Raw genomic sequence first — 13,108 nt, 5'->3', positions numbered from 1 at the left:
ACTTCCATTTTGGTGTCAAATGGCAAAGTACACACAGCAGCTCTCAGGGCTCTGCTCTTGTCTCTGTTGCATGTAAATGGGCCTAAAACTGAGCCCAGAGAGTGTGGGTTTAGGGAGCTGAAACGTGGTTCTGGGGTGTAACAGAAGCTTTATGGTCTGTGGTGTTTCTTGGCTCCCATAACAAATCCCTTGGCTGATGGTACAGATTCAGTTGGAAGTAAAACTAGTACACAAGTGAAAATCAGCTTTTTATTTTCCATCTGATTTCTGACCATTATAGGCTGAACCTGTTCCTTAAGTCTTCAACCAAATTCTCATTTTATATTGACATTTTAATTTACAGAGATGTTTTAAAATTCTTTTTCTATCTGTCAAGTCCAACTATTTCCCAGTATATGCTAGTAAACATGTATTGTCTGCACAGAAGATGTTATCAGACACACTGATTTTTCCCTTTGCCTATTCAAAACTCTGCTTGGTGCTCTCATACCATCTTGGTTACTCAATTATTGTTTATTTTTTGCTTCTTTCTCCAGAATCCAGCGACTATCACTCGAATACTGCTTAGCCATTTCAACTGGGATAAGGAGAAGCTGATGGAGAGGTAAGCAGCCACCTTAGCATGCATCACCTTGTGCTTCAGACCTGCAAGAAGTGTTTGTTACCTGGCTGATGTGAGGATGGATGAATGCACAGTGTGTGGCAGGAGGATCTCTTGTGTCAGCTCTGCATGTTCCCCCTTTACCAGCTGATTCCTTGTTTTAGTATTATTAATCACTGTTAAACTTAGAAGTTGTGGAAATTAGTTCCCACTGGAAGAAGGATGGATTTCCAGTTTGAACACATCACAGCATTTTCACGGGCTCTGGAAAAAAGCAAGCAGGAACAGGTTCCTGTTATCTTGCAGCTGTTTTGGATTTGGGTTTAGCTGCTCTTGCCTGTTGTGCTGGCGTGTGTGTTCCTGATGTGTTTATTTGCTAGTCTGGCCAAGAATAAATTGTTCCTGACTGATAATGTTCCTGCCTTTTCTTCATCTCTGCAGCTCCAGGTTTTCTTCAGTGCATGTGTAAATAATGGCTGGAATTTTGTCTCTCCTGCTCAGAGCAGAGGGTTTTATGGTTATTTCTCATCTTTGATGCCTAGTTCTTGGGGAATGTTGCTGGTAAAGGTCCTTTTTAGTTGGTTGTTGCACAGCAGAGGCCAAATCCAGTGGCAGTGCACTTGGGTTTTTTCATAGCCAGTGTTGTTGTTGATGAGTGTGAGGGAGCTGGAGAATTCAATTGATTTTAGAAGGTGGAGGAGAATTAACCTGTGCCAGAAGGACCAGTAAAGGCCATACAGGGACTTAGTGGTTGTTATGGTCTTTGCTGGTCTTAACCAGTGTTAAGTGACAAATGTGTGGGTGGCAAGGGCAGAAGGGCTCAGTGCCTGGTAATATTGTTTGTTTGACTTTCAATTACCATTTCTTTTGCCTGATGATCATGGGAAGATAGGATGCTCTGTGGTCTGTAAACCAGGAACCATTGCTGGTGGTGCTGTGAATTGATAAATATCACTTAACTTGAGCCATGGGCTGAGCCCCTGTAGTCTGGTACTCTGTTCAGTAAGTGATGGTGCTCAGGTATCTCTTCTGTTTTGTTTAACCTAGATTAATTTTTTTCCTGAAATGATTGTATTTTTTACAACTTCTAGTCCTTGCTTTATTTTCCTCAGGTTGACCTCTTAGCTAGTGTTGGAAGTCTGAAAGCTTTGTCTCACAGATAGAGTCACACTGAGGCTATTTAACTTTAATTTTTTTCCTGAAATGATTGTATTTTTTACAACTTCTAGTCCTTGCTTTATTTTCCTCAGGTTGACCTCTTAGCTAGTGTTGGAAGTCTGAAAGCTTTGTCTCACAGATAGTCACACTGAGGCTATTTAACTGTCTGCAGCTGTTAAGCATTCTGATTTAGTTCCTGCTCTGCAATGTGTGTCTGTTCACTTTGTATTTGAGTTTCTTGGGCTGGTTCTCTTGGTCAGGCTAGAGTTCACCCACCCTGGGTACCTCCATCTCCCTGTGAGACACCTCTGTGTAAGTGTACTGAAATGGCATCCCTTTATTCAGTAGGTTTTGTCCCTTCTCTCTGAAACAGCCATAAACAGCTTGTTTAGAGCTGCCATCAATGTAAAAATAAAGATTAGACTACAGTGATTTTTTTTCAAGGGGAGGTGCAGCCAGTTTAGTGTGAGGTGTTACTGTTAAGGCGTTTACAGTTTTTACAAAACACTTTAAGTACACATTAATATTTACAAATCCACAGGTAAACATATTCATTAAAATACTTGCCTTAATTCCATAGGATTACCCCGTGAGTAATACAGTACATGACCCTTGCTCAGGCAGACCTGTTGCACAGTGTTGGTTGTATTAGAAGAACACCAGAGTGTGATCTCTCGAGTACCTGATGCTGCTTTTTGTCACGTCTTCACCAAATAACTTCCATGAAACCCTTTGCAGTGCTCAGTTTTGTTCAAGCAGGAGCAAGAAGTTGGGCAGGAGGCTGAGAGTTGGCTCTTGGTGTTTAAGAAGATTTGGTGATGGCTGTGGCAATAGGTGAAGTTTAAGGGGAAAAAAAAACAACCCCAAAAACATGCATTGTACTTGAAAGTACCTGTTGCTTAATGGTGTGTGTTTACAGTACCAACCCAGTGCCTGTTTCACCTTAGTTCATGGTGAGTCAGCACAGCCTTGCAGCAGCCTTATCAAACCTGGCCTGGGCTAAAGCACATAAACAAGGGGGCTTCTTTTTTTTTTTTTTTTTGGATAAGTGTTGAGATCTGAGCTCACAGGGTGAAAATTTCAGTGTTTTAAACCCCCAAAACCTCTTAATAGCTCTTCTGGCCTTGCTGTGCCTATTTTTAAGTTGTTCCTGTCTGTGCCAGCTTTGTCATGGGATAATTGAACAGTGGTGCTGAGAGTGAGATATGTTACAGGTATTTATTCCACTTACCATGAAGTAACAGCCACAATTAAACAACTGCCCTGTCCCACTGGTGATACATTAATTAACTAATTATTTGTGTTTGAAAGCAAAGTCGTTTTTTGGGGTGGATTTGTCAGTGGGTTAGAAGTGGGTGGTGGAGGAAGGACTCAAATTCCTGATATGCTGCATGTGTTTTGGAGAATAAAGATGTTAAATGCTATGGTTTCCTCTGTCTTGTAAGCTTGGTTCATAGAGGCTGAAGACCAGCAGGTGCAGAATGACTAGGTGGCCTCAGAAATAAGTGAAAGAAGTGCTTTAGCTTATAGCTTTATTTTGCTTTTATTCCAAACTTCCAGTGTCTGATGGTGTCCATCCCTTCTGAGGGGAGTTTTGGGGATGAACCTCCACATGATGAAGAGTCTGAAATACAGCTCTCCCACTTTGTGTGGTCATTTAGTTAAAACTGTTTCAGCATGTAAGCAAGGCCTGATGTAATCCCTGGAGACATAAAGAGAGATCAGCAGGCCCTTGTAGGTGCTAACCTGGTGGCCACATGTCTCTCTTCCCTCTGAGCAGAGGAGGGATGCCAAGGTGGCCTGGGTGGCTTGGCTGCTGGCCCAGATTGCCTCTTCCCCTTGCTTTCAGGGGCTGACTCTTCTCTAGGTACCTGGCTGTCTGCTTTCCTTGGGGCAAGTAAGAACTTCACATTGTTCAGCAGAGGCTGAATAGGTGAAAAATGGTGTTTGGCAGGAGTTTTGATATCAAGATATCTTTTACTGTGAGTATACTGATGCTCTGACACTCAAAAATGCTCTTGCTCGAAAATAAATATCCCATAGTGTGTCCTAGAAGCATTTTTTTTCCAGTGGAAAGGCTTTTTATCTTTGATACTCTCATAGATAGGATTTGATTATGTCTAGAAAATGGCGATTAGGCAGTTAGGAACAGCAGGAGGAAATTTTGAGGAGATAAAGGAGCTGACAGCTTGATCCCTCCGCCAAAGGCTTGAGACTTTTATGGATTTGGTCTTGGTAAGCAGTGAAGAAATTATAGAAGAAGTTGAAAATAATTCATTGGTGTGTCTATTCATTTTAGAATAGCAGAGAAAACAACTTTGTGATAAAGATAATAAATTTTGAAGAATTAATAGAACAAGTTCTCTTGTATCAGAAGTGCTGGAATTACTCAGGATCTGCATTGTGAAGGGAGAGGAGGGCAGAGGATTTAAGACTGTTAAAGGTGCTGTGCTTCTCCCTAGGCTGAAAATCAGGATGGAGCTACCAAGAGCCAATCCTTTAGTAGTGGGAATTTAAGGAAAAATCCAAGTCCTTTAAGTTGTGAAGGAAGTGAGGAGAGAATTCAAGGATTTTCCTCTCATGTTCCATAGCAGAAATAATGGCATGCAGCTGTATTGTATAAAGAGTTCAGCTGTCAGAATGGTGTGTGTAGTTACTTTGGTCAAAAGGGAGGTAGCAGACTAGATGGAACCTGTTAGTAAGTCCCTTATCAGTTAATTTTGGGATGAATGTTTGTTAGTGTTAATGAATGACTTGGCACAAATCTGTTGGGAGACATTTGGTTCAGAGGAGGATACAGACATCTCACAGAGGAAAAATCAGACAGATGGAAGGATCCCAGCAGTGGAAGTGGTACAAAGTGTCATGATAGGTCCTATAAACACAGAGATGGAAAGTAATCTGGAGTTTCTAGTGGAGATTCAAATGGAGCTGCTGACATGGAGGAGCTCTGGAGAAAAGTAGACATCATTTGGGATCCACTAGGTGAGATCTGCAGGAGAAATATAGGGGAATTCGTATGAGATCAGGCTCAGATCTTAACTGGCATTGCATTTATTTTGATTCCTTGGGTTCAAGGAGGATGAATGGAAATGGAAACCAGTGGTTGAGAAAGTTTGCTGGGCTAGGGAGGTGGAGGAATGTCACCTGTGGAGCTTATCTGCTCTGGTTGGGAAGGGTATTAGAGCTGCTGCTTTTGAATCCTTTGACTGAAGAACATGGGAGGGGCAAAGGGAGATCTTACATGGTCTGTGGTGATGCTGGAACCAGTGGGAAAAAGGGATAGGAATTTGAATTAGGATTTGTTCCTAACCACTGAAGGAACTAGAACAGTCTTGCCACTGAGCCCTTGGTATGTTTGCATAAGGAGTGGTGGAGCAGTTAGAGAGCTGTTGGCTTGTACTCTGGGTCTCCATTGGAACTGTGTGTTTTCAGGGAGGTCCAGGGTATCTTCTGCCTTTTCTGGAGTTCCTATTGCCCAGTGAGAGCATCATTTTGAGTCTGAGACACATGTGCAAACAGTTGTGGAAATTCCTTGCTCAGCACACCCTGGCACAGCAAAGAACAGAGATCCATTAAAAGAAAACAGCTTGGGGAAGCAGGAATACTATCCATTGGTATTTAGAACATACAGGTAATTCCAGGTGAAAAAAGTCAAGTTCCTGATGTGGATATTCACCCTTGAAACCCAGCCCACCATTACAAATACCCCTGGTATTTCCATAAGCATTTAGCTGGCCATGAGTACCAGTATTCAAGTTGCATCATAGCATTTGTTTTGAAAACTATTTTCTTTGCAAATATCACACCCAGGTGTGTGTCTGCTCTCTTCAAACTGAGGATGTCCTACCTTGGTCATGCTGCCTGTAAGAGCAGTTGGGAAGTTTATTTTATCCATGACTCTTAATAAACAAATACTGCCTATAATGGAACTGGACTGAATTCACTTGCCTAAATTTTTTAGGTATTATTTCTAAATCATCCTCAAGGCAGACAAAATAACTTGGTTGAGTTAAATCCCTGAGTTAACATTGAAGAGCAGTGGCACAGCCTCCTGTATGCTGTGATGCCAGAATTCACTACTTCCGTCCAAATTCCATCTGGAAAATTAAGATCTAAAATATGTGAACTGCATTGAGAAATGTATGAACCAGCAGGAAAATTAATCCTTTTTAATTGTGAGTCAAGTCTTGTTGGTAGGTAGTGCTGTAAGGGAGCTGGGGGAATGACTGACTAGGTTTGACTGGGGGATGTATGTGCTGGTTAATTGCTGATTTGATTAGTTCTTTGCAGCTGCTGCAAGCTGGAGAAAGATATGTGAAAGATACTGGGAAGAGGCTGACCTGCCTACTAATGATTCTTTCCAACCTGGTCCCCCTCACCAAGCAGAAGAGCTTTTTATGAGCCTTTAAACCAAACCTTTGTCTTTTTTCCTTAAGGGGACTGGTCTTTTTTTTTCCCCCACAACCAAATTTTACATCCTACTTTCCACGAGGTGCCTAATCTTTGGAAGTATTGTAAACCTGGAATGGTATTTTCTTAGGAGGCTGTTAAAATATCTCATGTTGACTGGAGACAAAATGTACTGAACTGGCTAGGACTTTGGGCCAAGAGATGGACATGGGCAGTGGTCAGTGTGAAACTGGAGCCTGGCCTAGCTGGAGATCAGAGTCCAGACCTAGCTGCAGTTGTTCCCAGACTCTGCAGATGACTGGAGCATGTGAATGGCAGTTTTGACTGGTGACCATGCCCAGGTGCTCAATCAGCTGAACCAGTGTCTGACTCTGCTGGCACATTTCTCCTTAGATCAGAGAAGGAAATGCCAAAATTGAAGTCAGGACCTCTTTGGGATCTACCTAATGTAGACTGAGTACATGGAGGAAAACATGAAGTGCAGGAACTAGGGACTTGCTGAATCACAAACTGATTGCTGCTTTCTGCCTCCTCTTAATGTTGTAGTGATTAGAGTATTAGGAAAAAAGGGAAGGTTTAAACTGAAAAGAGAACTGAACTTGGAGGCATCAAACCTGTGCTTTAGGAAGGTGTGTGTCCCAATGCCTGGACTGCAAAGTAGGATGTTCTTGCTCTAGTTTCTTGTCCTGGAGTTTTAGTGCAAAGCAACCACTGGGGAGAATCATGAGTTACTTGAAATACAGCTGAAGGGATGCAGGTCCCTGAATTTCAGGAGTGTGCAATTCAAGTGAGAATCTGATGTGATGCAGTTGTCTAATATCCAGCTCTATGTTGTGTTAGTGAAGAGTTTGTTACAAGTAGTGGCTGTGTGAGCTTTGAAATAATAATAAAAGCAACTTTGTACATTTAACTCCCAAATAGAATGGAAAAATGACTTAACAGGGAAGGTAGTTATATTTTACTTCTCTTGTGTGTTGTGCAGGTACTTCGATGGCAACTTGGAGAAGCTCTTTGCAGAGTGTCACGTAATTAACCCAAGTAAAAAGTCTCGAACGCGTCAGATGAACACAAGGTCATCAGCCCAGGATATGTCTTGTCAGATCTGCTATCTGAACTACCCAAACTCGGTGAGTACCTGACAGCCACGGGAGGATCTGACCAGTAACTCCCCAAATTTGCTACCTGAAACTTAACACTTTCCTGCAGAAGCCCTTTGAGGGTGCTGGGCCCTGGGCAGAAGTATAGCAGAGTTCAGAAAAAAAGCAAGAGGCTGATTTTTACAAAGGTCAGATACCAACTGGGACTTGCAAATAAATGATGCATGAAAGAAAAAAATACGTGGAAAACAGGATGGGCAAAATAATTTCATTAAATAGAATGACAAGACAGGAAGCAGTTTATAAAAGTAGTAAATAATGATATGAAATAGTCAAACTAGACAGTCTAGAACAAAACTGAGTAGAAGTGAAATGTGGATATTTTTGGATCTTTATGTTTGTACAATATTTTCTTAACTGGAGAAGATGAGGGTAGCAGTGTTTGCTGGAGCTCTGACTCAGTCTGTTGTGGTAAGGTCGGTGGTGATAGTGTTTTTTGTGTAGCTGTTGACAAAATGGAAGCAATTCCTGTACACTGATCAGAGGTGCAGGCTCTGCTGTGGCCTCCCAGGGGCAGGGCATAATGATGGGAGATCTGTAAGAAAAGGAGATTAGTGGAAAAGCTCAAATAGGAGAGCTCATCCGTGGCTTTGCCAAAAGGCAGGGTGCTGACACAGTGAGGAGGAATTCCTGTATCAGAACCTGTCGTTCCTGGGGGAGCTGCCCTGACCCTCCAAAACACTCCAACCTGTGCCTGACCTTTCCAGAGCAAAGCAGCTCTTGCACGAGGCTTCACTCTTGCTCTGGGTGGTTTTTTTTTTGAGCTCTCTTCGGCAAGGATGGGAGCCACCCCAAGCTTTGGGGTTCATGAGTAGCCTGAAGTCCCCTGGCTGCTGTGAGCCTCTACCTTGCTCTGGAACAGGCAGAGCCAAGCAAAGCCCAGTTTCAGGCCTCAGATTATCAGCCTCAAGATCACTGTTGCTCTTGAGCCAGGAACCACAAGGTTTTGTGCATCTCCTCCTAAGCCTTGTGTGCCTGACTTCCTTTTTGGAGAATAGCTGGAAAGGCAAATTGTTGCTTGCTTTGTATGAAGAGGTGCTTTGGATAAGAAGGACAAGCTTGAGAAATTTGTTAGGCCCTCTACCTTATGCTAAAATCTATTGTTTAGTCACTGCAGACTTTCAGTGTTAGGTAGTAAAGCAATAATTTTGATTTTTGGCCCTGCAACATTTTAAATGAAAATAGGAGAAGACAATGCTATCTCCAGAAAAGGTCCTCTTGGAAACTTCAAATTTAGATTTCATGTTCATAATGTATTATTCTCCCCTTTTTGATGTAGTTGCTGTACTGGCAGGAGGTACAAGTCCCAGCTGAGAGGCCTTTGCTCTGGCTGGGGGTACATGTGCTGCCTGGGCAGCAGCCTTCTGGCTCCTGACAAGAATTGCACAAAACACACTAATACTTTTGGGTTTGTAGCTCAAATAGCACATTCAAAATAGTAATGGCCCAGTTGTTGGAAGAGCATTTTCTTAGCTGGAGCAGTGAGATGTTGCAGGTGAGTAGGGTTATCTGTATTCTTGGTGTCGATTAAGTCAGGACACATCAGAGGGGAACCTCTGTTTATTTGCCATACATAAAAGTTGGAGCCTGTAGGAAAATAATGTTTATTATTTCTTCTGTGAAAGGCTGTGGTGTCTGTGTCTGAGGTGATTACAGTCTGCTTTGCAGCTGGTTTAGTCAATGTGAATTACACATTCTAGGATTATGGTTACATTCAGTACCTAACCTACACTCTCAGCTTTGAAAATCCTCTTGCAATGGTTAGGGTTTGGTTTTTTTGGTCACATAAAAGCTGTATTTTTTCCTAAGACCCCTTTGCAGCCTATGGAAAGCTGAGAGTCTGGAGTTGTGCCTGTTGAGAAGTTCAACAATATACAGCTATTGAAGGAATGTTTGTGTTGAATATTGCCCCTCTGGCAGTGTCTTTGCAGGAGGTGTTTTTCTACAAGTCCTTATAGCTCTTCAGTCGTCTCCAAAGAACTGTGATTTGAGTTTTTTGGGAAGCAAAATGAGAGGCATTTGATTCTTTCAGCCTACACCCTGATGGTTTGAAAACTTCAGCGAAATATTTTACTCCCTCTGTGTCCCCATCAAGTCTCAGTAGTTACTCTGGGTGAGACTGTTGTAGGTAAGACAGGAATTGAGAGGGTCATGGCTTTTCCTGCCTCTTCTCTTGCATCTCACCTTCAGGTTCCTTGGAAAGCCAGGCTGCTGGGCTGGGGGTGTTTTTTGGGGAACATCCTGCTGTTGTCCAGACTGTAGGTGATGAGCACAGATGGGATGACAGCAGAGCTGTCCGCTGTGATGATGTGCTGCTTCAGAAGTCACTGTTACCCCTTGCACTCAGTGGTTTTAGGTCAGCCTTTTTGCTTGCTCCCTTGACATCTGCTGTCAGCTGAGCCAAAAATAATTGGGAACTCCCTCAAAGTAAAGAGTTGAAAGATAGTCTGAATTCCTTGCGGCCTGGGAGGAAGTGTGGTGGCTGCCCTTTCTGTGGGCATTTAGCAACCCTTTTCCCTGCCTGAAATAACCAAAACAAGGCTTAAATGAAGATCTGTTCATTAAGGGATGATCCCCTTGTCTGTACTTGCTTCCCATTGCATGTGGAGAAGCCAAAATTCAGGAAAAGTCAGTCCTGTCTTTGGGATGGTTGTGTGCTGTGGCATCCCAAAACTTCCAAATGTTGAGACTTTTCTACCTGCAGCTCCAGGGGACATCACCTGGCCACAGCACTGTCTGTGAAGCATCAGATGTCTGTTAGCTGGCTCAGGATGGGTTCAGGAATTGGAAGGTATCTTTCATCAGTCTTGGAGTTGGTGCACCTGGGCACCATGTAGGTGTCAGCTTCCTCTCTGGGTTTTGTTTTTGTTTGTGTTTGGGTGGATGTCTGGTTTTATCTGGAATGAAGTCAGATGCTCAGCTCTCTTCTCACTGTCTGGTCAGGTCAGGTTTAACTGTGCTGCTGCTCACAGGTTCAGACCTGTGCCTCTCTGGTGGCAGGAGTGCCCGACCAGTGTGATCACAACCTGAGGCCGTGGGAAGCAGGTGCTGATAGTTCCCTTCCCTGTGCAATCCCAGTGCTGTAGCATCCAGAGACGAGTGTAACCCAGCTGATACATCAGTGTGGGATGGACAAAATGAACCTGTAATGGTCAAGGAGGCAGTTTTGGAAGAACACTTTCTTAAAATGGACTCTCTCTAAATTACCACCATTCTGCTGCTGCTTCAGGCTGCTCTGCAGAGGGTTCCAGGTTCTTTCCTGTGTGGAGTTTCATACAGATTGATTGTATCTGAGGGTGGAGTTCTTGTTTTATCTCACTGGCTGAGAAGATAGTTTGAAAAGCTAAGCCAGCAAATATTACCTGCGCAGTGGTACAAGCGAAGTGTTCTAAATAATTTTCCTTGCCCCTGACTCTGGCTATAAAATAACTTTAAGATGACCAGAGAAATGTCCCTTAATTCCAGTCTCCTCAGCAGTGTTTTCTTCTCCACCCCTTGTGTAACCACTCAATCCCAGATAGTATCTTCCCATGCTCTGTGCAGATGATGCTGATGCAGATGAAGTTGTCCTTGTTGCTGTCTGTGACAACTGATCATTACTGAATTTTGTTTAGTAATTTACACCTGCCAATTAAGATCTTTAGTGTCCTCATCTGATGAGCACCTGGGTTTCAGGAGGAAGTTTACCAAGGAGGTCTGGGACTTTTGGGCAGCACCCACATGTGCCAAGTAGAAAAAATAAGAGGAAAGAAGACAGTATCATCTTAGCACTGTGGCCTGTTTGGTGTTTCATTTATTTAACTGCTTTGCAGAAACAAACAGGAGGGATCCATGCTGTTCTCCATATATACTCCTAAAACAAAGATATATTTAAATGGGTAGGCAGGATGAAAACATCGGCCACACCTTTCCTTGCTGCTGGAGTTGGGGATTAAGATCTGGCTCTGGAAACATGACTAAAGCTGCCCTGGCAATGTTCTCCAGTGGTGATAATGTAAAATAAAATAGTAGTGTCTCAAGTGTGGTGTGGGGGGTGAGGGATGTGATTGATGAACTGCACAGCACCAAGAAGGATGAAATTGTGGAGTGAACTCACATGATGAAATGATCCAATGTCTTGTGTTCTTTGTCATTGCAGTACTTTACTGGCCTAGAGTGTGGACACAAGTTCTGTATGCAGTGCTGGAGCGAATATTTAACTACCAAAATAATGGAGGAAGGCATGGGACAGGTAAAATGTCACTCACCTCATGGCTTGTTCCTGGGAATCCTGTGTATTGGAGAGGAGAGGGGAAGAAAGAGGAGAGTCATCCCCACTAAAGTTTAAAAAACCCAAAAGACCAACAAAGAAAACCCAAGCCCCAAAGGTTTGGGGGTTGTACTCTGCCACAGGTTGGTGCAGGTGTCTTTGCTCTAGGTGGGAGGAATTGTGCTGTGCAGTGACACCCCTGGGACAGGATGGTAGAGCCAAGGCACTTTCCTTGCTATGGGTTGTAGTGAACTCTGTTGCCTTAGAATTCTTTGTGATGCAAAATAGGATAAACACCATTCCTCTTATTCTGACCTTTTTGTGTTTTTCAGACCATTTCATGCCCTGCCCATGGCTGTGATATCTTAGTTGATGACAATACAGTTATGTAAGTATACTGAGTTGCTACCTCTTGGCTGTCCTCTCTTTCCATTTAGTTACTAATGTGCTATTCAAATGTATTCAGATGCTTATAAAAAACTGCATGGAGGCTTTAAGGCAGCAGAGAAGTCTGTCTTGAACTGTCTAAGTCTCTCAACTTCCTGTTAGCTCTGAAAAACCCATGGCATAGCCCTGGGAGGAAAAACTCCTTGACCAATTTGATCCATGTGGCAGCAGAATTTCCAAACCCTGTTTTATTGCTTTGTGCATTTTGTTTCCTTTGATTTATGTAGGAATTTAGGACTTCTACCTAAGTCAACCCACTGGTTCACCAAGTCCTGTAGCAATAGCTAATAGGTGAGTCAGAGGACAGAAGTCTTACTGGCTGATGTAGGGTGTGTTTCATGCTCCTGACAGGAAGCAGTTGACCCTCAAACACAAGGTTTGATGAAGCTGTTGTGTCAGCCTGTGTCAGTTGGCCTGCTGAGTTGTCCAGTTGTAGGACAAGTGCTCATACGTGGTGAAGCAGTGAATTCCATGAGCTTCCTTCTCTTTTATATTGGGGGATGTTATTACATGAGTAATATCCTTCATAATCCTGAACCCTGATTAATTTCATTTTAATTCTTTTTGCTAAAAAGCATTTCAGTAGAGGCTTACTCTTTTACCTCTTTCTTTCCTTCCTGAAGCCTGACTCACTCATTGATATTAATTTGCTGGGGCTTATTATCAGTTGCTTTCAGAGTAGTGATTTTCCCAGTCCCTTTGCAGTAGTGGCTTTCGGTTAGTCACGGAGTGTAGGATGCACAGGAGTGGAAGTAGCTGAAGTGCTTTCATGCCCTGTTTGAGGGGTGGTTTATAAAGTTCAGTGGGTGGAAACTGAACTGAAGTTGGCATATCTTGAGTAGCTTGATTGAGATTTTTGTTTACTGGAGTTTGAACTTGTAGTGATTTTCCCAGTCCCTTTGCAGTAGTGGCTTTCGGTTAGTCACGGAGTGTAGGATGCACAGGAGTGGAAGTAGCTGAAGTGCTTTCATGCCCTGTTTGAGGGGTGGTTTATAAAGTTCAGTGGGTGGAAACTGAACTGAAGTTGGCATATCTTGAGTAGCTTGATTGAGATTTTTGTTTACTGGAGTTTGAACTTTGTGG

At 43.0% G+C, this 13,108-nt stretch overlaps 1 protein-coding gene across 1 annotated transcript in view; it reads left to right on the top strand.

Annotated features, from left to right (window-relative positions):
* Window positions 1-536: 536 nt before the first annotated feature.
* Window positions 537-13,108, top strand: part of ARIH1 (ariadne RBR E3 ubiquitin protein ligase 1) — a 28,636-nt gene continuing 16,064 nt past the window's right edge. Inside the window, exons 1-4 of the mRNA XM_009083357.1 lie at window positions 537-604; window positions 7,155-7,299; window positions 11,468-11,560; window positions 11,911-11,966. Coding sequence (XP_009081605.1) covers window positions 597-604; window positions 7,155-7,299; window positions 11,468-11,560; window positions 11,911-11,966 — 302 coding nt within the window. The 5' untranslated portion in view covers window positions 537-596. The remainder of the gene's footprint in view (window positions 605-7,154; window positions 7,300-11,467; window positions 11,561-11,910; window positions 11,967-13,108) is intronic.

This window comes from Acanthisitta chloris, unplaced genomic scaffold (genome assembly GCF_000695815.1).
Source record: "Acanthisitta chloris isolate BGI_N310 unplaced genomic scaffold, ASM69581v1 scaffold1361, whole genome shotgun sequence".
Lineage (NCBI taxonomy): Eukaryota > Metazoa > Chordata > Aves > Passeriformes > Acanthisittidae > Acanthisitta > Acanthisitta chloris.
The sequence above is the reverse complement of the archived record's forward strand: the minus strand, read 5'-3'. Positions and strand labels throughout refer to the sequence as shown.